Source organism: Athene noctua, chromosome 4 (genome assembly GCF_965140245.1).
Source record: "Athene noctua chromosome 4, bAthNoc1.hap1.1, whole genome shotgun sequence".
In the NCBI taxonomy this organism is placed as follows: Eukaryota; Metazoa; Chordata; class Aves; order Strigiformes; family Strigidae; genus Athene; species Athene noctua.
The window spans coordinates 2,504,286-2,527,688 of NC_134040.1; the positions used below are offsets into that span (position 1 = coordinate 2,504,286).

The window sequence follows — 23,403 nt, forward strand, 5'->3', positions numbered from 1 at the left end:
GATATGGTAAGGAGAAACCCTATTTATTGCTCTGTATCCGCTGCACGACTCTGATGAGATGTTGCTGGATGTGTTGCAGGACTTGGGTTTGAATTGGTTGCTGTGCTGTGTGTAATGTGTGGACTTGCTGTGGCTGGAGCTGCAAGAGCTGATGTGTCAGGGCTAGAAAGAGTACATCACCTGCTAGCACAGTCACCGTGAGGGGTGAGGGAGCTATGCTGAATAGGTGACAATGGCAAACGGGGCTTAGGGAAGCACAGACCTCCCAAAGACTATTTTGTACAGCATCCTCTGTCATAGCAGGATTCTGCTAAGGTTTTATGTCTTCTCCGTAAATTTCTGTTTTCTGCTCCTCTCTCTCCCATCTGAAAGCTACCTTCTCAGCATAACCCAGCTGAGACCCCAGAGGGAAACAGCTCAACTAACAGCTGCCTACTTACCATGAGTTTTCTAACTCTGGCTCTGAGGTTAAAAAAAGTCTTTTTGGTACATCCAGAATGGCCCAGAGCTGATATCCATGAGGGATTTTGACTCAAAATGGTTAGAATAAAAGAGGTGTAAATACTGATAAATGATCCTCTTCTTTTTTTTTTTTTTTATCTCTCACAAAGCAGAAAAAAAAAAATGGCACAGACTCAATTTCTATAATGTTCTGTTTTCGTCTGTAAGAAGAAAATTTTCAAGCTTAGGTGCCAAAAGCAGGAAAATTAGATCTGTATTTAGACAGTTAAATAAGAGGCTCAATTTTCAAAGGTACCAATACCCTGTATTTCTAATTGCTACCAGAAGAGACTGAAATCTTACTTTACTTTTAAAAGGGTATTTTCCAACTCCAAAAAGAAAACTTTTTTATCTGAAAAGCATTTCCACAGAAAATGTCCATCAGGGGATGAAGGCAGAAGCCCACTGAAAAACAACAGACATGTATTTTCCTTTAGGAGTTCAACTTCTGGCAATAGGCAACCTAAATGGATTCAGTAGCAGTGGAACTACATTCATCAAAGGTCTCGTGCTCAGTTGTTCTTCCATTCCTCTGCAGTGAAGGTTTGAACCCAAGCTACAGCTGGTGAAAATTAAGAAATTATGGGACTTTCAATGCTTATGTTTGCCCTCAAGCCTATTTCTCCACTTTGCTTTATGGTATGAGATCGTCTCTACGGGCAGCTCTCTTTACTCCTGGTCTTAACCCACTCTCTCACAGTAATCCATCCCTGCACATACTGGCTCAACTCCATTTATCCATCCAAAACAGGAGGTACCGTGTGCAAGACTGGACACCATGGGGAAACTGTGGTGTCTGCGAGAGGATAAGCTAGTGGGCGAGCCGGAATTGTGTGTCCCGAGCTTTCATGGCTGATGCTCCCAAATCCTGGCAAAAGGATAAGAAAATCTTAATTTAAAATTGCTTTCAAATTCATTCTTCCCTGCATACAACCTATCTTCTGCTGACATCTAGTCCCTTTCCTGAGTTTAGTAGATCCCTACCTGCTCTGTGTGTTGAAAGTCTAAATCCATTTTTATATAAACTTTATTATAATGGTGATCTCTTAGTTCTCAGCACAGGCAGGGATGTTGTCCATGTCATTGGAGTGCGAGCTTCAGGATTTGACCCTGACTGGACCAAATCGTGAGAGAAGTTGGATTAGGTCTGGCATTAAGAACTTCCCACCATTTCTCCCCAGATGCCAAGACCCAAGTTTGACATTGATGGAAAACCAGATGCACTTAGATAACGTAATGCGTGGTGGAATGGCTATCAGTGTCAGAAAGCAAAAGAAAATACAACGCAAAATTCTGAGGGAAAATGGAGATTCATAATGAGCCACTGAAAACCAGCCTGGTGCTGGAATGAAGAATAACACTGTCTGGAGAAGAGCTGTCATCTAGAGATTGGTGATCTTCATCCTCTTGTCCTCCTGAGAAATCTCTGAGACATGCTAGCAAAGCCACGTGGGAAATATTTCCAGTGTCAACCCTCCATGCCTGTGGATAAACAGAGAGCTTTAGTCCCCAAGGGCTGTCCATCAGCTTTGACGCCATTCCACCAACACTATGATTTACTGAAAGAAAAACAAGTTTGGAAAGCAAATGCACAGACTTTCCAAGAAGGTCCCCAACCACAAGGAATAAGATTCTTTGACCCCGGACGTATTTTATGCTGCGTTTATGCTCACGCCGACTCCGAGAGGACAGCCTCAGTGTTCACGGTATCATGCAAACACTCAACAAGAGATGTTTCCTTTCTCAGAAAAGCTGGGCAGCCAGATCAAGGGCATCACACCCCCTTTGCAGGGTGAAAGTTATTCAGGCAGCTGCTGCTTCTGGAAACGCAAACAAATTAGCACCGGTGTATAGCTGGTTTTTACAGCATTGTGGTTATTCCCTAGTGTTTGGTACCTCAAATAATTTCATGGGATGAACCATGGGTCATCTGGTATGTTGAACATGAAAGGGGCTAAGGTGGCATTCAGGCCACTGAATGAAGTCAGTTGCCTTTGAAGATCCTCTTGCATTACACAAGTCAGTGATAACGTAGCTCAGTTAGAAAACATGGTCACCTTGATTATGCAGCAGGACACAGGCTGCTCTCCTTGTTATTAGAAAAAGTTTAGAAATGAACACAATATCACCGTGTTATTAAGAAAAGGAGGAGGGATGGAAAGCATTTCAGCAATAAAAATGTCAATCTCTGGTTTATTTAAAAAATATTAAAACAATGAGTTGCAAACGGGAAATCTAGAAAACTCCTTTGATAAATGTCAGTACTTTTAAATTAGGACAAAGGAATTAGAAAAATGGAGGCTTATGTTTAATTCACTTGAAAGCAAATTAAAGGGTTCGGCTTATGGATGAAAGAGAAAATTAGGTTATTTTTTTCCCAGAGAGTTACCAAGGCTACTGCAGCCCAGAGAAAACCACAGTTCAGCACACAGCTTGGCGAGCTGCTATTGACAGGGCTGTTTGCACATCTTAAGTGGATTTAGGAGAAGTGGTTCCATTTCAGGAATCGGAAGCTGGACCAGACACTGTGTCACATCCTGGCAGGGACAGCACCTGGTTGGGTCTGTCTAATCCAGGGATTTTTGCCAGAATACTCCTTCCTCCCCCACACTTTGCAAGGGGGGTGATGGTGTGATGAATATAAAGCCCCCAGCAGCAGGATGATTGATTCTTAAGATGACCATGCAGTAGCTAAAGTCACCTTCTGCACCTTGGTGTGGTACCTCCAGTGTTTTCACCTGGGCTAGGTATCTGGTTTTAGAGAAACGTTGCTCCTCAGTCAATGTGTGTATGTCCATTGCCAGTTTGTATTGCCATGGCTCAAGCTGGGAATGATTTCCAACAGAGAAATGGCTGAACAAGTGCCCTGTTTATGGAAATCCTTACTTTCAGGCTCATGACTTCACATTTTGTACTATTTCATCCTGTTTCTGCTCATTCTCAAGATCTTCTCTGTGTTATTCAGCTCCTCCTACATTTCATGGACATTTCTCAGCTTTGTTCCACCAACAGACTTCATTAACACTTCATTTCCACCTTGGGGGCCAAAACTGTTATTGCAAACCTTAAACAAATCAATCACCAGACAGACCCAGGAGAAGCTCCACTAACAGATGGGCTCCCCCATGCAGCACTGTTCGATATCCTTTCTCCGTTAGCCACTTCCTTAATTTTGACATGGTTCCCCCATCAAACTCTGTCTTCTCTCACCGGAGTAAGGAGGTTACCCCATGGAACTGCATCCATTTTTCATTTAAAACTCAATGAAGGGAAATTTTTCACATGCCCATTTTTTTTTTTTTCCTGAAAAAAGATATTTTATCCAAGAAAATACCAGGTTTGCATGCTACAATCTCTTAGCCATTCCCTACATTTTTAATGCCCCCTTTTCCTCCATATTGTTATAAAGCCCAGCAAAGTTGTGAGCAGCAACAAGCATCTCTGATGTCTCCTGTATTACCTCTCTCTTTCAGATGTAAGCCCTGGTTTTGCTGGTCCCCAGTCCAGTGGCTGCACCTTGACTTGATTGTTTCTTTTTGTGTCCTTGCCCCCAGATCCGAAGTTGTGCACGCTGGTCCTTGGAGATTTGATGATGGAGAGTAGCCAGTCCTTCTGACATGGTGCTTTTGGGATAGAACTTCACGTTTCTCAGTGCACTGTCTGTCTCGGTATACTTTGCTCTTGCCACACTCTTCAATATTTCATCTTGACTGAAAGCAAAGGTGAAATTTTACTTTTCCTTCCAAGGGATCTTACCCACTTTATGGGAAAACATATAACTGGATATCAGCCACAATCTCTTCTCTTATTTCATTGTATAATATCTGCCCATCTGCATTTTCTTTTCAATGTATCCCATGTCCAGACATATGAAGAGTACAGAGGGATTTGGGTCATTACATCACCCTGATTCCCTTTTCCCTTTGCTTACCGCACAATAATCGCAAACTGTGGCAAATTAATCCTGCTGTATCCCACCCAAGGGTTGATGGAACTCCAGCAAGGTGAGGAGTGTCATTTGCTGTGTTTATTGATGGTGTAACTCTGCAAGATAGTGTGGTTCCCCCAACTGACCTGCCTGGGAGCTCAATCTCACCAAAGGAGCAGAGTTTGCAAAACATACAAACGTTCCCAAGGTCCTTGTTTTTTCCTGGCAAGTCAGACCCGCTTGGCAATGAGTTTAAACACCCCACAGGCGCTGAGACACTCTGAAGTAAGTCTTCTGAAGAATGAAGATCTTCCTAGAAAGGTTTCACAGCAGCCACAATTATTGTTCTTTTGTTTTGGTTTTTGTTTACTCCTAAATGGTAGCAAGCAACTCTCCTTCTCTCCCTCCGGCTCAGTTCAATAGGTTTGTGTGGCATTATCCCAGAAGTTCAGCAAACCAGAGTCCCCAAACACATCAGCAAGCAATAGAGAGGAGCAAGGGGAACACTTCCTAAACTGGCAAAACCCAGCCAAATTTGCAATTCACAGCCCTTACATTCTCACAAACATCTGATAACAGAGCCAAGCCCCTCCTCCTGCCCTCTCCTTAAAACCAGGAGCTACAACACCTGATTAAAGAGGTGATGCAGGCATCACAACCTGGTGCCCAAGCACAACAGACAAGGAGGAACATTCCAGGAGCTTTTCCAGACCAGGACAAGGTTAATCTGTTTCTGACAGCGACCAGTAATGGATATCTAAGAAAGAGGATAAAAATGCGGACGGCGAGGGGCTAAACCTTTTCAAAATACTTCCCTAACTTCCAACCTTACAGCTCTGGGAGTTCCTGAGCCCCAGGTGAGGTGTCTGTATTAACAACCCTTGCTGGAGAGCTCTTCTGTGAGATTGTCTGGTTGATCTTTTTGGAACCATGTTAGCTTTTAACAGTCACGAAATCCTGTGTCAAGGCAACAACACACCAAAGATCCACTTTTTCCAATCAGTTTTGGGTCTGCTTCCTTCTCATTTACTTTCCTGACCCTCACTCTGGTGTGGGATGAGGCAGAAGAGAGGTGATCTCCATCCACCTTGCCCAAACACATCTCTTCCTCTCTGCCCACACCTGCTGAAGAGACAAGGCAGTCAGGCTAAAGTCACTCTGTCTGCAGAAGCTGGTCCACACCTTGGATCATATGGTATAGAGGAGGTGAGTGAGAACAACCTCTCACCTGACTCTGCAGGTGGAAATGCTTTTTCAAGGAAACTGTTTGGAAAAGGTCTAACAGCATCAAAATCCCAGTGGCAAGTGTGCTATCAACTTTCATTGAAAGCTGCTGCTGCCACTCTGTGTTGTCCCCCCGAAGGGCATCAAACGAGAGTTCTACAGGTGTGTGTGCACAGGGAGGGGTATCACTCAAGAACCTGCCCAGGAACCATCTTACTACAGAGCATCCCATGCTGGCTGATGCAGAAACATTCCTCCGTGCCCGCAGGAAAGGTGCCAGCCATCCCCTGGGCTCTGAGTTTATCCCCTCACTCCCTGAGCTTTAACAACTCCAGCAAAACCCTCTCGTCTCTGATTCACCTCCTTTGGGTGACCTCCTAAGTTTTACTCCCATAAAATAAGGTTTGATCTGCCTTCCCTTCTCATTGGTGCCCATCACTCCTTCCTCTCTCCCTCGGGCTGTCGAACTGGATTTGCTCTCATGGGTTTTCTTCCTGGGCTAGACTGCCACATATTTCTGGTGAAAACAGTTTATTCTTCTTCCTCCCATTCCTGAACATCCTGGGCACAGCAGGTAGTGTATCCCTGTTCTGTTCTGCAGGTCGCTTTGGTAAATATTTCTCTTTGCACACAAGCTTTTGTTTAGGGCCCGTATGTTTTGAACCTGAGAGGAAAACAGAGTCCAGTTTCGAAACTCAGATTATCGTTAAAGTGAAGAAGGACTGGGTCTCTGGGTTTCTGTAGTCATTTGGTTTATACACAGCTGATGTGAGGGTGGATGGATTTCCAGAAGTTTTGAGTGATTATAACACAAACCTATCAATCATATCAGCAGCAGCAGGCTTTTTTGAAGCCATGTCAAGGAAGCTTGCATATCTGACCTGAAAGCGTGTTGCCTTTTGCCTTTTTTTTTTTTTTTTTTCCTATCTTAGTCTAAATTTTGAGATTTTCCAATTGACTCCAAACAGTGAAGTCTAGAATCGTTTTGAGCAGGGATTACTCTGGTTTTTCCCAGTTTTGGAGATCAAGATAGTCAGGGTGGGGGGCTTCTACCCCACCTCGTACTGCCTGGTGCATCCTCCCCACGTCTGCCTGGCTTTTTCTGCAGCAGGTTCTGCAGATTCTCACATTTCCCACTCCACTTCTCTAGACGGTTTCTTTCTTTGTCTAAACCTCCCCATGTCTCCTGGCCAGCAGTGGTTTGTTGTCCCCTGTGTGTCACGGGCCAGGAGTCTGCCACCATTTCCCTGAGGGGCATTGTGAAGCAAGAGACATTTGTGCAACGGGTGCTATCCTGGGATGGATGGATGGATGGATGGATGGATGGATGGATATTCTAGAATGGTTCTGGCTGTTTTCCAACTTCCCTAAATTGCACAAATCCCTTAATCTCTCAGTCATCACTTCGTTGCTCATAAAAAGAGACAGCTACAGTTCTCTTGCCTTGTTCCTATGGCTATTTCTGGTTTAAGGGATCTTTTATTGTCACACGAGTGTGCACGGTAGGGTCCTCTACAGCAATCTTACTCAAGGAAGAACAGACCAAAGTTGTGTTCCAGTTGCCATTGTAACTGGTTTCACTCTCACAAGTGCATTTCTTTTAATCAGCATATTTTATGTGCCTTCTCTGCCCAGTGATTTCTCCACGGACCTACCCAAACAATTCTTTCTTTCATTGCCTTTGCTAAATCTGTTGTCTGGAGCTCTGGGGAGCAGCTTTTCGGGATAGGTCTAACATGAGCAACAATGGGATATTTTTACACCCGACTGATCAATACCTTGATTCATTTATAAGGAAAGGTAGCAGGTAATTTTAGGAGGGATGTGTGTATGTGCATGGAAGGAGTGTTTTTTTACTTAACTCTATTCATCTCAGTATCCACCCAGAGATCAGGAGAAAGCTCAGATCTGATAAATAAGGCAGCAAGGAACAATGATCCCTCTCTCTTCCCAGTATTTGCAGCATGTCTCTTCTGGATGGCTTTTCCCAGTGCATGGGTCCCCCCCACCATGAAAGTAATTACAGAAAAGGCAGGAAATGGCTCCCTGTTGGGGTGGGTGGTGGGGGATATCTATGTCTGGCCTTTCCCATTCCCAAACCTCCCTGCTGTTTGGTTTGTTTGTTGTTTTGTTTTGTTTTTTGGTTTTGTTTTTTTTTCCTTCAAATTTAGGAAGAAATGTTGCTTTCATGGCACTGATTCCTTAACAGCTTGTCCTTGTTGAGAGGGCAGGGGGGTTTGTAGCTTGTCCTTAGCCCAAGAGGGGCCATCAAAGCTGCCTTTGCACTGCCTCCTCCAGCCCCAGCTGCACAGATGGAAGAGGTTGATGCAAAAAAAAAAAAAAAAAGTTTTTCCTGCAGCTCAGACTTCAACAAGGAGTCAAGACATGTTGCCAGGGGAAGTGAGTCCCCACATCCCTGCTCTCAGCACCCTTGTGTGAGGTGGGACACCGAGCCAAACCCATCCCTTCTTTAATGTGTGGGATGATGCGGCTCTGGTCACCTCTCTTGGTCCAATGGCATCAGAATATCTCATTCCTGAGGAGAAGGCAGACATTTTCCAAGGAAAATGTTTTTTTCATTTGTTAAAAAAAAAACCAAAAAAACACCACAAAACCTCACACGTGTTCCAGTGATATTATTTTTCCTGGGCTAATAGCTACTTCAAAAATAGAACACTAAAAAAGAATCTGCAAAATAATTAAAAATAATAATAAGCAGAAAAATCCAATCATTTCCCCAGTTTCCCAGGTAGATGTTTCTATTACATCTCATAGTGATTTCATTTTGAAATTTGCTTAAACATAATCATACTCTTAAGAAGTAAAAAACCACCAGCTGAAGAGTAATGCTTTTTTACTTTGGATGAGGTTTTATTAACACTTTCTTTTTCCCCACTGAGTAGCTCAGGAAATGATCATTTTGGATGTGAAATACAGTTATTAAAGACATTCATTTATTTACAACTTTTCAGTTCTGACAGAGGACTAGAAAACTCACTAAATGAACAGCTCCAGACTGGAACATGGTAGAAACTTTCAGAAGGAGAGGAAGGCCAGGGATCACACTTTCCCTTTGATTTGCCAAGAGGAGAAGAGGAAAAAAAAAAAAAAAAAAAAAAAAAGTAGTTTCTCAACCTCTTTATGCTTTATATATAAACATCTGCAAATTGCTGTATGAATTATTTCCCTTCTCTGTTTTGGTCATGAAAAATAAAAATGTGCAATTCCTCTGCTTTTCTAGGAGAACTTGCTGGAGGATTAATGAGGTGATGCCACGAGAAAATGCAAGTTAAGAACCCTGAACAGCTCCAGTGAAAAAACCTTCAGAGAACATTTAAATACCTGTTTAGCTAAAATACCTGAACCAGCAGTCAAGAAAAGCTCTTGCTGCAAATGTTCAAAAGCACTGTCTGAGCTTTCAGAGTAGAGAAAGTGCCCTGGTGCTTCTCTTAATCATCCAAGGAGCCTCTGTGTTAAGAAGAAAGACAGGAAAGGAGAGAAGGAGGGATGAGGAGAGGAGAGGAGAGGAGAGGAGAGGAGAGGAGAGGAGAGGAGAGGAGAGGAGAGGAGAGAAGAGAAGAGAAGAGAAGAGAAGAGAAGAGAAGAGAAGAGAAGAGAAGAGAAGAGAAGAGAAGAGAAGAGAAGAGAAGAGAAGAGAAGAGAAGAGAAGAGAAGAGAAGAGAAGAAAAAAAAAATAAAAGAGAGAAAATAGGAAAGAGAAAACAAGAAAGAGGAAAGGACCTTTCCTGGAAGCCTGGGTTAGGAGGAGGAACAGAGGTGGCCGTGTTTGCAGGGCACTGACTTGGGGACAAGGCTTCTTACCCTGCCGGTCAGTTAATCACTGGGTGAACCCAAAGACATCGCTCCCCGTTTTGTGTCTCAGCTACTCCATGCATGAAATGGAGGGAGTGGAAAAGGATGCTCGCTCATCATCATCATCATCAAGATTAAGAAACCAGGCTCTGCTGCTTGGCTTCCTAAAAGAGGGTGACCCGCTGGGACATGGGGGTCAGCGGTGGGGGGGACGGGGGGTGAGAGAAGCACCAGAGGCTGGTGGCGAGGGACTTTTTTAGGGACTGGATGGGCTCAGTGCGCCGTGGGGAGGGAGATGTGGGCGCCTGGGTGGCAGAACAGAACCTGAATTTAGAGAGGTGCGTTTTGGAGGAGATTTGGAAGGTGATGTTGCGGGAGATTAATGGAAGGGGTGATGGCTGGGAGGGGTGGTGGGATGTGGCCCAAGACTTCAGGGCTGTGTCTTTGCTAGCAAACAGTCAAGACCAGGACACGGGTCCCAAGGGGATAGGGCTGGCGGTGTCACCCTGAGCGAGGCTGAGGCCGCAAGAGATGGGGGGTTAGGGGGGGGTGCCGGGGGTGCAGAGGGGGAGAAGGAAGGACATCCCGGGGCTGGGAGAGGGGAAAGGGGCCATGCCCCGGGGCGCCTGGGGCTCACCCAGGACACGGGACCACGACCTGCTCTGGGTTGGGGGAGTTTCTCCTCCTCTCCGCATCCCCGGGGACAGGGATGCGGGGCCGGGGGGGGCGGGGAGGAGCGGGGCCGGGCCGCCAAGCCCCTCCCCGCGGAGTCTGGGCGGTGGAGAGGCGGCGGCGGAGGCAGCCCGGGGAAGGCGGCGAGGGGCTGCCCCGCCGCTCGGGCACGGCGGAGCCTCCGCCCGGTGGGGAGAAGTTTGGTGCTGCAAGAAGAGAGGGACGGAAAAATAAAATATAAAATAAATTAATAAGAATAAAAAAATAAGCCAAGAAGTGCCTCCTCCGCAGCTGCCCCGGAGGGATGCGGCGGAGAGCGGCCGGAGGGAGCCCGGCTGCGGGCACGACCCGGGGCCGGAGCGGGGCTGAGCCGGGAGCGGTGTGAGCATCGCCCCGGGGGGGCCGGGCCGGGGCGGCGGGGACGCCTCCCGCCCTGCCCAGCCGCCGCGCATCCTCCGAGCCGAGCCGAGCCGAGCCGAGCCGGGCCGGGCCGGGCGGTCCGAGCCGTGCCGAGTGGGTGTGATCGAGCCGTGGCCAGCGGTAGGATGAGGGGCATCCTCTACTTCTGCACGCTGATCCTCCTGGGTGAGTAGCGCGGCGGCAGGCGGGGGGGGACAACTTTCTGCTGGGGAACATTCTTGCGGGGACATTTTTTTCTTTCTTGGAGGTCCATTTCTTTTCTTCTTGGAGGTTCATTTCTTTTTTTCTTGGAGATCCTTTTATTTTTTCTTGGCGGTCCATTTTTAATTTTTTTTTTTTTTTTCTTGGAGGTCCAGTTATTTTTTTCTTGCGGGGACATTTCGGCCACCCTCAGAGCACGGGAAGTGTCCCCCTCCCCAGCACCCTAGAAGCAGTGACAAGCCCCGGGGGGAGCAGCACCCAGCTTTCTGTTGTCTCCTTTCCTCTGGACCTAAGCGCTGGGCTCTTTCCTCCTTGTCACTCCGGATAGTCCTATTTGCCGCGGAAATGGCTAAATTTACCCCGCGCATTAAAGCACTTTTTGCTGGGGAAGGGGAGCTTTGGAGGGATGTGTTCTCGGCGAGGGGCGGGGGGGGGACACACACGACAGATTTTGCACGGCTCCGGGCAACCCCACGGTGGTGCTGAAGCTGGAAAATGTCGGGGTTGGGGGCGGTGGGAGCAGGCTGGCAGCCCCAGCTCCGTGGATGTGCTGCGCAGCGCCGTGCACCGTGTCCTGAGCTCCGACCTGGGCTGTCCTCAGGGCTTTTTGTTCTGGGTTGTTTTTTTGGGGGTTGGGGTTGTTTGTTTTTTTTTTTTTTTCGCACCGGGAGCGGGGGACTACGAACCCCAGATGCCTCCCCCATCCCCCTGTCCGCTCTGAAGGCATCCCTCCTCCTCTGTGGCGGCTGGGAGATGCTGTCCCCCGTGGGATGCCGCCGTACCCACGGGGGTGGGGGGCAGTGAACTGCAGCACCCCTGCTTTAAGCATCCCTCTCGCATCCCGCATCTCCCCAGCTGGGAGCTGCTTTTCCCCCGTGCCATTCCCGGGGCTCCCCGCACCCCCGGGAAGAGCCGTGCCCGGGGCTGGCAGCACCCGGCAGCGGGCAACCGCGACTGGGAGCCGCCTCCCTGCCTGCTTTTGCCTGGTTGCAGCCCACCAAGCTCCCCTTAGGGTATTTTTATACTCCCCCCCCGTGCTTCTTTGAGATAGCAAAGCCAAGAATGAGTCTGTGCTTAAACAGCCCAGGAAAGGCTGTGGGGAGGCAGGGGGTAGGATGCGGCGGTCCTCTTCGGGTGGCCGCTGGGGGAGAAAAAGGTTTGGGGATGTATGGAAGTGGCTGGGGCATCCCGGCACTGCCTCCTCCGCACCCCGAGCATCCCTCCTGCCAGCCCACCTCCTGGGGAAGACCCCGAGTCTGTTTTTCCCTCGGTGGGGAAGGCAGGCTTTGTCAGAGCTCCAGGTAACTCCTCTCGCCGGCTCTCTCTGTCACTAGATGTCAGCAGCAGCAACTCTTGCAAGTCCCAAAGGCGAGGGGGGGGTGGTGGGGGTGGGTGTTCGACACCCCAAGAGGAGCCATCACCGACCAGGCAGTGCATTGCTCCAGGGGGTTGGGGCAGCACCGGGAGCTGGACATACCCCAGGTTGGGGCGGCTGCTGCCTCGCAGGGGCTGGAGCTGTGTCCTGGGCTGGGGGAGGTCTCAGTCTCCCTCCGAGCTGGGGATTTTTCCTGCAGGGCTCACAGGGCCTCTGGGTGGGAGTCCAGGTGTCTGCAGGATCCATTTTCCAAGTGCCTCCCTGATTGACTGCCTGATTGACTGGCTGGTGGACTGATTGATTTTCTCTAGAGAAAAGGGACTTAAAGAAAAGAGCAAATGGCCAGCTCTCCACTGTCAGCTTGGCAATTGGGAATAGTGGGCAGGTGTTAAGGACGCGCTCATCACCTCCAGCCCAAGCCAGAGCAAAGCCATCAGCTAGTATTCACGTTTTGCCCTCCTGATCTCGGGGTCTCCAGAAGGACCTTTTCATCTCTGAACCGGCATTTGACCCTGCAGGCTCAGCACCATCCCAGCAGATGCTATTCAATGCCCTCAGCCTGCTCTCTAGATATTTTCTAGATGTTTGTGTCAGGGATGGACAAGGGCTGCTCGTTTCGATGTGCCTGGGGAGATCCCCCGCAGGGGTCGGAGGTGCTGGGGTGCCAGGCTGGAGACGGCAGCTTCTACAACTGCCAGCGTGGCAATTCCCAGCTTCATCCACGCTGGCTGTACATCATGAGGGCTGCCGTGTGAGAGCCTTGCTTTTTGTGTGCTCCCCCCCTGCCATATTTAGGATGATCCTGGGTGGAGGAGGCAGGGCTTGGAGAAATTAGGGCTCTCTGAGGTGGGACTAGGCAGTGTCACCACCATCCAGCCTGGAGGGAGAGCTCCTGCTGCCACTTCTTCCCCAGCTCCCTGGTGGCACGGGCCCAACTTACATAGTGGAACATCATTTTTATTTTTCTCAACCACTTTTCAGCCAGATCAGCTCCCTGACCCGTCTCACCAGCAGCCACATGCCAGTGCCAGCAGCAAGGACAGAACAGGAGCACACAGCTGGGGCCAGGGATGTGGCTTTGGGAAAGTTCATTGCTGCCGTAGTGTCCCCTGATATTTGCTTGTGTGTGTGGTATTGGCTAGAAATCCTACTCACAGGACAGTGGTGAGGCATTCAGGAAGACTTTATGGAAAATCGATGCTCTAGAAAGCACTGATATACTTAAACATAATTTATTTTACAAAGACACTGGGTTACACTTGTAACCAGCCCCCAAAGCATTGCCCATCCCTTGTACAGCTTTCAGAGGACACATCAGTCCCAGCCCTAACAAAATAATAATTAAAGGATGAGAACAAAAATCTGGGCTAGAGTTGAAAGCAGTAGTTTGTTGTGAAGTCCCCATGGGACCAAGAGTAATTTCTGGACCATTGCGATGGAGGGCAGGATCCTGAAATGGCATCTAGGCTGTCTCCTGCCCACAACTGCTGCGTTTACCTGGCAAGTTTTACCGCACTTGGTCGTTAGTGTAATTTCTGGCATATGTTCCCCACAGGCTTTTCACAGATGCAATCAAACACAAGAGATTGTCTGGCGGCTTTTCACCTGGTTTGGGAACTCAGATCCCAGGGGGAGAGCAAAAAATCTCTTGAAAAATGCGTCTGTGCGTATGAGAGAGGGAAATGCTCTTTAAATTAGTGCCTTTGTCAGTTCTGACAGGAGCAATCCGTTATTTGCATCAATAAGAATGTGATATTTATGCCTCTCCGTATTGGTGTGGAGGAGAAATAAAACTTCTCCCTCAAAAGGCTGTCCTCAACCACTCTGCAAATTCCTCTGCAAGGATCTCACCACACCCAGGGAGTATTTTTTCCAGAGCTCTGGAGCTTTAAATAGTAATTACTGCTGGGTAAAAATTAGTACTAGTTAAGTCTAATAATTAGTATAACTTACAGTGAATAGTGCTTTATTTTCCTTTTGGAGACAGAAATGTCTTCTCTGCTCTCCTGGCAATTTTCACAGACGACTTCTATTGTGCCTGAAATTTCCTTCATCATTTTCACACAAGACTTGTTCATTTTTATAACTTTCCACTTGGTCATTTTTAAACATGACTTTTAATGTCGTTAAGGTTTGCCACCTTTCGATAAAAATACTCTGCTACCAAGATATCTATGATTTCTTTTTCCCTCCAGTGGATTTTATATTCCTTTTGCTTCCTAACACAAAAAAGTGACCTCTTTCTTCACAACCCAAACGTGGAAGAGGACAAATTCAAAGGTAGTTCTGCTAAAACATTTTTTTTTTTTTTAGAAGGACACATTTCACTGAAAAAATAAAATGGAACAAAACTATGAAAATCTTGTTCCTGTCAATCTTCAGTTCAGTGCAGCTCCCTTGTTTCAAATGCATCTGTCAAAATCCCCTCTGGTAACACCTCCTGGCAATGAGCTTCATGCCTGGATGGACTGATGGTGGGAGCTGTGTGACAGTGGTTGGGGGAGTTGGGCTAGGAAGACATTTCCACCACCTCATGTGGATTGCCTTCATCTCTTTTGGCCATCACAGCTGTAAAGGTTCAAATATGGGCATGTCGGGGCTGGACTCCTGGTGAAACCAAAGTGCAAAATCATGGTTGAGAGGCTGAGGTGGATGAGAAGCGGAGCCATGGTTGGGCATTATGTCCTGGAGAAGGGCAAGGAGGAAAACCAAGTTTAGTGTGACTGGGTGGAAGAGTGTGTCCAGGGGTTGTGGTGGTCAAGGTGATGGAGAACAAAGACCCAGGACTGTCTTATGGAGAGCAGAAAGGGTTACTGGAAGGTGAAGCCACCATTTGTCCTGGGTAAGGAGAACCTGGGACTACCACAGGGAAGAAAAATGAGCATACAGGAAGGACAGGTATCTTCTAAGGTCACATCACATTCCATCACCTGTGACTCCTCCAGGATTTGGGACTAATAACAAGTGATGTCACAGCTGGCTGCCTGTGAGCTGTAGTGAGCTTGATAGGTGTTAAGAAAGGTTGTTATCTTCATGAATATTTCCAGGCATGTCTCTGCATCTTACCAGAGCTGAGTTGATAAGAAGTCTACCCCAACTGCCGATCTGCCTTGGGGGTCCCTCAGTCCCTCAGCAATGACACGTCTTTGCCTGCCGCTGGGAATGGCATCCCTGGAAGGTGCAGGGCATGGCCAGACCTCTGGTGGGTCCTCAGAGCCTGCTCATCTCCTGCACCCTCTGGTCCACCCGACTGGAGCTGTTGGGGTTACTGGGATTTAGCTGCCTGCAGCAGGTGGCTTGAAGGAACAAATGACCTCCAGAAACAGAGACTGAATAAACCTCTTCAAGTTCACAGCTTGACTATCCTCATGGGGAAAAAAGTGTTTCCCTGTATCCCATTGGATTAGATATATGTGGCCTTGGCCACATCTGGTCACTCCTGAGTCTCATCTCATTTCACCTCCCTTCACGCGAATCCCTCTTCTTTCTCCACAGGCAGCTCCTCAGTGCGCATGTTCCTCTTTCTATCCAAAGCCATCTGGAAAGCAGTTTTTGTGAAAGATGCAGTAAAATAGTTGCGCTGTGGTTTTGATTTATTGAATCCAACCGGAAAATCCTGTCTGCAATACCTGCCCTCGCTGAGGGCTTTGATAGCGTTATTAGCAGCACTCCCCGCGCTACTGCTGACATATGGGTTGGGGGGTCGTTTTGACACACAAGTGCAGGCAGCTGGTTTCAAAGTTCATGGGTCCAGTTTATTGAGGAGAAAGGAATGGGGCAAGTTTTCTGGTGCTTCTTCCAAAAGGAGGATCAAATTGCTCATCTTTCATACATCACCAGGCTAAGCCATCTATTCTTTGCCCCCAGGGGGATGGCAATCCACTGCGGGATGGGATTTTAAACAGGTCCAGATGTTAAAGGGCTGCGAGTGAAGACCTGAGAAACTGGTGGGTTTTGCTCCCCTCTGCTCTTCCTGTTACTTGTACAACGATGAAAAAGGCCAAGCACAATAATTCGAGTCAAGACTCAACTTTAATGTTTTTGTCTGAGCTGCAGGTCTTTAGCTGCAAGCGGTCTGTGCTGCAGACTGCCGTGCAGGAGGCGTACACACGGGTTTCACATCTCTTCTGCCTCGAGGGAGTTTAGTGGCTAACGGCCGCAAAACCCACGAGGAGTAGGGGTGCCTGTGGGAAGTGCTCGGCTCTTCAGACAGGCAGCAATGGGAGCGTCTCTGGGAGTACCTGTCTGCGTGATTTGAGGTCTCGGGAGGCTCAGAGCTGAACTGGACCCAGGAAATGCTCAGAACACATCTTGGGAGAGCTCCAGGGTGCCTTCAGAAGTAGTGGATTGAACACAATCTCTGCAAAATAATCAGGTTTACTTCAAGCTTTGCATCACACGACGTTGGCTGATGCCTCTGCAGCAGCCACCTGGGAAATCCCATCATCCTTGATTAATCAGAGCAAAGGAAACACAGGGCAGCTACAGCTTCACGGGAAGGGAGCCTTCACTTGGATGATGGCTGTAAATTTTTTGGAGCAAACCTGGTGTCTGGGCCATCACTCGTTCAGAGTTCATGTGGTCCTGTCTGTGAGAATTTTACATAAACAGTCAAATCAATCGTAAAGGGGTTTGAATTTCTCAGTTCATCTTCTTTTACTGTGGCAGCATTTATTGAATGCTTTGAACTATTTTTTTTCCCTCCTGCTGCCCATATTGGACCCTCCATAAGTATCAGCTCCACCATAATTATAACTTGAGTTTCTTACTGTCCATCGGACATCTGCATCTCCCATAACTGGTGCCCAGGACCTGCAGACTGTCTCCCAAAATGTTGGCTATAGATGCAATGATTTGGCTTACAGCCAACCTGGCGCCTTCTTCAGACTTCCCCCGGAGGGAAAAGCCAGGAGGAACCTCAGAGCTTCTCAGAGCTACCTGTCTCTATGACTTTGGATAAACAAGTCTTAATAACAGGCTAGCTATTTCTTCTGAGATTTTAACTTCCATGCATGTGAAGAAAAATGCATCTCCCCATGACAGCCTTCACGACAATATCTCTCAGATATTATACAGCTGACTCGGTTACCTGCAATCTGGAAAGAGGTAGCAGATGTCTCTTGTAGCACCGTGCAATTTTTTTTTTTTTTTTTCTTTGTTGCTGTCTGTGTTTTCCTTTGATGTTCGGTATGTACAGCAGAAGGCACCTTAAAAAGATGTCACAAGGCTTGAGGCGACATAAATCCATGCACACTGAATCTGCTGTAATAAAGGCTGCAGGTTAGGACGATGTGTTTGCCATCTACTAATGGAGAGGAGAGCAAACCAGCATGCTGAATTATTAGACAGGGCTTGGAATGAATCAAAGGCATTTGAACTGTTTGTGTAAAGCCCCAGACAAGGCTGAGTTTGCCTAAGTGCTTCCTCTGCACGGTGAGGAATTACACTCCTCCTTGAAAGAGTTAGTTGATTTGACACATGAGTTATAGAAATTTCACATAGGTCCTTTCTTTCTTTTATTTTTTTTCCCCCTTCCAATCCGTTCGTTTTGTTTTTTCCTCTTGGTAAAAGAACATAAGCCAGCGAGGCTGCTTGAGAGACAAACTTCATGCCTTGGTCTGCCTGTCACAGCCACATCATCTTTTCAGAGAGAGGGCACGGGCAGAGTCATCTCAGCTGAGCTTTCCTTCTAGTGTGGGAAAAAGTGCTCGGGGGTCATGGTGCTCACAGCCTATAAATACCTTCAAGGTATATGTGAAGGAGTTGTTCTCCGCCTCGCAAGGAGCTGCAATGAAGAGGGACTCGAGCTGGGTGTTGGGAGTAAAAGCTTTGCTTTCAACCAGGACATCTGATTACTGAAAGGAAGGAAGAAGAGTAGGTTTCCCTTTGGGAAGATAATGGGATCACTTGGGAGCTTTTCAAGCTTTGTTGGCTTTAGAAAGCCATACACAGTGTTGCCCAAAGGAACTCCCGAAAGGTGGTCAAGTGCCCCATTCCCAGAGAATTTCCTAGTTTTCCCTATTTGATTGGAAAGGTCGTCTCCATTTTGTGATGATTTAGGATGTTAATTGCAGGGATAAACTAAAGGAAATGTGCTGATGCCCAGATGAGGAACCTCCTCTAGGATCCAGCCTTGGGGGGCTCTCCTGCTGTTCTGGGAAAAAGATCAGAAACTGCGTTAAACTTGCGACACGCAACTTCTCTATCAGGGCCAGAAGGTGTGGGAAGGGAACAGCAGAGAAGGTCCTGATCAGAAGGTCTGGAGGCGGGAAACGGAGGAGAAACAACTCCTGAGAGGTTGGATAGAGGATGCAAATGAAGCTTAATAGGAAATCCAGGAGCTGGGAGGAGGAAAGTGTGGGATCGTAAAACTCTGCAAGGCTTTCTGGAGCTGGGGAAGCCCTAAGGGTTGGCTTCCCCCCATCTGCAAAAAGTGATGTGAGTCTTCACAGGCATGTGGAGTGACAGCTCGGGGACTCATCCGTCAGTGTGGAGTGTGGAGGCATACGCGCTGGGCAAAGCAGCCCCAGAGTTACCACCCTCCTGGGACTAATGCAGGGAAATTTATCTTCCTCTCCTGATATTGCTTCATTCTTCCTCTCTACAGACCCAGCCAGACCAATTCTTACTGTGTGCTGGAAAGCCTGTTAGTAATTAAGTACCTGACTCGAGGGGGTTCAGAGCTCTAGTTGAGTTCGTTATATGCTATCGCATTACCAATAAGTTTTAATTATAATTGGAAGGGCTAGAGGAAAAAAAAAAAAAAACAAACAAAAAAACCCCCAAACTAACAAACAAATGAACAAAAAAAAAAACCAAATAAAAGGAATCCATTAAACTACCCCAAAAGTGCCTAATCTGCAGGTTGGATGCTGTCCCATGAGATGAGGAATTATGTCATCTGTTTCTGGGTGTCTCTCAGGTTTTTGGAAAATGATGCAAAATCACTGCATCACAGTGTAAAATAAGGAATTTTTTTTTTTATGGTAGGGAAATTACTGTGAGGCGAAACCAGGTGACAGTGCAGCGTTTGACCTGGGGTATTTGTGATTGTGTGAAGCAGCTAACTACAAGCTGGGATCAAAATTTCTCATCAGCATATTGGGAACAATGTGACTTTTAGCAGCACCTGCTGTGCACCCAGTCTACCGAGCTCTTATTTTGGTACTCAGGCAGGAACTGAATTCAAGTGCAGTAGCTGACTAATCTGGTCTGAAAATCTTTCCATATCCCCTACACAGGGATCAGTGATCCTGCTTTGCACCAGGATTAGAGATGTGTGCTGTTAAAGAGAAGGGGCTGAATTCAGCGATGTACCACAGAGACGGGAGCAGCCATGGGGTGCAAAAAAATAAAAGCCTCTGATAGAACAGCAGGCTGGAAAACAGAAATTCATTCCCCCAGAAAAATACTGGGCTTTTTTGTACAATTTGGCTTCCAAACAACAGTGACAAATCAGGAATTGTAAAAATTGCAATAAAAGATAGTGAGTGGAGAATAAAATGCTTATTGAGGATAATTCCAGGGGAAGAAAAATGAGGACTAAAATAAAGCCTTAGATGTTTCTGTTCTGTTTTGCCTGCTTTTATTAAGAAAACAGAAAATTATCTTCCTGGAGGGACCCTGGACGGGAAGAGAAAGGGATCCTGTTTCTCACTTCTCCCCTGCTCACACACCAGATAGGGATGGGATGGTCCCAGTAGGCTGCAGGAGATGGGTTTCACCCCACCTAGTTTTCTCCTGGTCTTCTGAACTTTTCCTTTAAATCAGTGGAGAGAGGCTGACAGTGGCCAGAGGGACATTTACCCTCTCTACAGATCAGTGTTATCTCCAAGATCTACAAAGCGAATCAAGGTGACAATTTTAGACCTTTCCTTGATTTTGCTTTAAGTTCAATGAGATGAACCCCACCTAAGCCACCAAGGTTTCTTGTCTTCCAAGAGAGAAGCTGGTGATGGAGGGAGCAGGCAAGGAGCCATCATTTCAATGTACCCGACTAAAAAAAAAAAAAAGAAAAGCCAAACCGACAAAAAAGGTAGTAATATTAAAACATTATTGAGCACTATTTTTCTACTTGCGAACCACAGATTTTGTCAGGGAATGCATTTTCCCTTGGTTAAAAGAGAAAGAAAGAAATCCAGTGGGAAATTTCCAACTGTTTCACAGACCTGACTGCTCCGTCCACAGTGATGATTGGAAGTACCTGGAGTTGCTGACTCTGTGGGGGGTCACGGAGGCCACTCATATATCACACAGTGCCCAGGAGCCTTTGGAGCAGTGGAAATTTGATTGTCACGCTTATTAAACCCCCTGAAGTGGTTTTGGCCATGGCCAGCTAGACATCTCCTTGGCATCGGTCAGGAGCTAGCACAAGCCAAGGACTAAACTCAGTTGGTTTGCAAGTGGGTGCTCTGTTTTGAAGGGGAAGAGCGTTTCATAGCACAAATGAGGCACTTCTGGGTCATTTGAACCAGCACCTTGAGTTTCACTAATTAACTAACCTAGGCACAGCACGAGAGACCACCCTCTCCCTCCCAGATGCCGTCCACTTCTCAGACAGCCTGCAGATGCTGTTGGATAACCACGTTTCAGCTTAATCTCTTTCAACCCCCTACATTCATCTTCCTTTTGGCTCTTTCCAGCTCAGAAGGCAGAACACTAACAATGACATGAGATAATATATAATAAATGATAGCACTGGCTAATTTGTTCAGGAGCAGATAAATCCCCGTTTCTAATGCACGCAGGTGCGTGCAAACCCACAAGCACGTAGACCCGGCAAGGGGCCAGGGATGCGCATACGCAGAGCGAGTCCATCAGAAGTTTCTTGCAGAGCCTGTGCAGTGGCTGTATCAGCTCTGAAGTGTCCTCTCCAACAGGCAAAGCCTTTCTTGGCTTGCCATTGCAGTTAGCATGACCTCGTGAAAGATAAGACACATGAGAGAGGTCTGAGGAAGCTTGATTTATCCAGAGTTGAAAAGGGAAGAAAGAAACAGGAGAGAACATGATCACACTCTATAAATACCTTCAAGGTAACAGTGCAAGGGAAGGAAGAGGATTAGTCACACTTCTGTAAGACAGGGAGGGGAGGAGAGAGAGCAACAGCATGAAGCAAAGGAAGAAAAAGTTTTAAGCTGAGTATTAAGAGTGAAATGTTTAGGCTATTTTTCTTTCTTATTTTACTGAAAAAAAAAAAAAAAAGAAATTTCAGGGCCTCGGTTTGGGCTAGGTTTCAGGCTTGATGAATTTTTTTTTTTCAGGAGAGTTGTGTGTAATGGGGATGAGGATTAAATGGTACATGGATGTGTAAGATCTGCAGGTTTTAGATGCATTTGTGAACTAAACAAGGGGCCTGTGTAGCCTCTAAGACAGCAACAATGTCACTAGGTGCAGGTTAACCCTGCTGCCTGGTTCACAGTTGGAGGTTGGCCTAAATTCTTTCGCCCCTTCCCCTTTTCCCTGCACCCCATATATCCCAACACTCATGTTGAAGGTACCATGGAAAGATGCTGCTGCTCAATCAAGGGTCTTAGTGGTCATTTGATGGTAGAGCTGGGAGGTGGCTCAGTGATGGATGGTGAGTCTGGGTCAGCCAAGACTCTCAGCTAGCCCTGGGCTCTACCTGTTAATAGGTGATGAGGTGGCTCCTCCTCCTCTGCAGTAAAACAGCCTTGTTCTTGGTGCCTTAGGCCTGGCCTCACCCTCTCCACCTCCCAGACCCCCCCTGCTCCCAGGACACAAGGCCTCCTACCTTCAGACCTGGCCCCATCCTTCCTGGAAATGGAGGTGAGGAAGGCAGGAGCTTTGATACAACCTCCCTGAGGGATTGGCTCCAAGTCAGTCCTGGACAATCATTCTTATTGTCACCTTCCATTATGCTGGGACGCAAAAGCAAATGTTTTCCAAAAAATGTGTGTAGCTGCTGCCAAGATTTTTCCCTGTCTCCTCAAGCAAGTGCCAAGAACTCTTTCTTCTCATAACAAATCAACTAGCCAAATATAGGTGTCCCTGGAGAAAACCCTTCAGGCTAGTAAGAATTAACGAGTTGATTCAACTAAAGGCAAACAAGCTAATTATGCTGTTCTTCAGACTGTGGTTTCCTGAGAAAATGGATCTTGTGTATGTGTGTCAGTCTGTCCACCTCCAATAATTTTTGAGCCCCCTGGCCAGGTTACATGGGTTTGGTAGAAGTCTCAGAAGATGTTCAGATCCCACAGGTTGATGTGAAGTTGGCTGTGGAAAAGGGAATGAGCTCCTAATGTTGCCCACTGGGGGAAAAATTAGTGAAGTTCATAGCAGAAAAGATGCATGTGAAAGGAGATGTAGGAAACCAGGCTCCTTTCATAGCGCTACTTATTTTTTCCCAGCTAAGCAGTAGTGTCTGATGCAGATCTACGCAGAGTCAAAGAAGCGGCTTCCTGGGGCCATAAAGGCCCATAAAAGGCCATGCAGCCTGCAAGTCCGGGGAGAAAAGTGAGAACTTTACGTAGGTTCAAGACTGCTCCTTGGAGGTAAAAGCGGCTGGGCACTGTCCCAGGGGAAGGATGGTCCTGTGGATGTTAACCATCACGAAGTAGCATAGCTGTGGACATAGATGCGTCATCTCCCAGGCAATGCCCAGGACCGTGGTCCTGTGCCATCTGCACCTTCCGAGGAGGGCTACATTTTCCAGAGGGATGGATATTAGCATGGAATTTTGCAGGAACTCCCTCAGGTTGTGCTTGCTTGTTGTGGCGTCACCTTGAACATGCCAAGTGTGCAGGAGAATTGCTCGAGGGGCAGCAAGTAACCTGTTGGTGATGAAGGGAATTGGGGAGACCGTAGGCTGGTCTTCAGAGGGTCCACAGGGCCATGGTAGAGCTTCCCAAGATGAAGTCCACCTGGTTGGACAGAGCATGAACAACAGAGAACACCTGGTTTTAGTAAGAGTTTTCACCAGCTCCAGTGTGTGGTGCAGCTCTGCTTGCACCTCCCATGTGCTGCTTGCCTCAGATGTGACACACAACTCTCCTGATCTCCATCATCTGACGTGTTGGGTGGCAGAGGTTAATGGCATGGCATGCAATGGTCAATAGCTGTCGACTACAATAGATATTGTGACAGCCTGCGGCGTGGAAGGGGCAGGGATTAAGTGAATTGGCTGGAGCTTTCTTCGCTTCTGTGCATATGATTTGTGTGCACCCATCTGAACCTCACTGCTTGTTCCCATCATCCCGTGTATGCTGCTGCCCCAAAAATTCAGGGGCTGGTCCAAAGGTGCCGAGTTTCA

At 47.3% G+C, this 23,403-nt stretch overlaps 1 protein-coding gene across 1 annotated transcript in view; it reads left to right on the forward strand.

The window, feature by feature from the left end:
- The first annotated feature begins 10,258 nt into the window (after nt 1-10,258).
- Nucleotides 10,259-23,403, forward strand: part of GFRA4 (GDNF family receptor alpha 4) — a 76,473-nt gene continuing 63,328 nt past the window's right edge. The window contains exon 1 of the mRNA XM_074904254.1: nt 10,259-10,723. Coding sequence (XP_074760355.1) covers nt 10,684-10,723 — 40 coding nt within the window. The 5' untranslated portion in view covers nt 10,259-10,683. The remainder of the gene's footprint in view (nt 10,724-23,403) is intronic.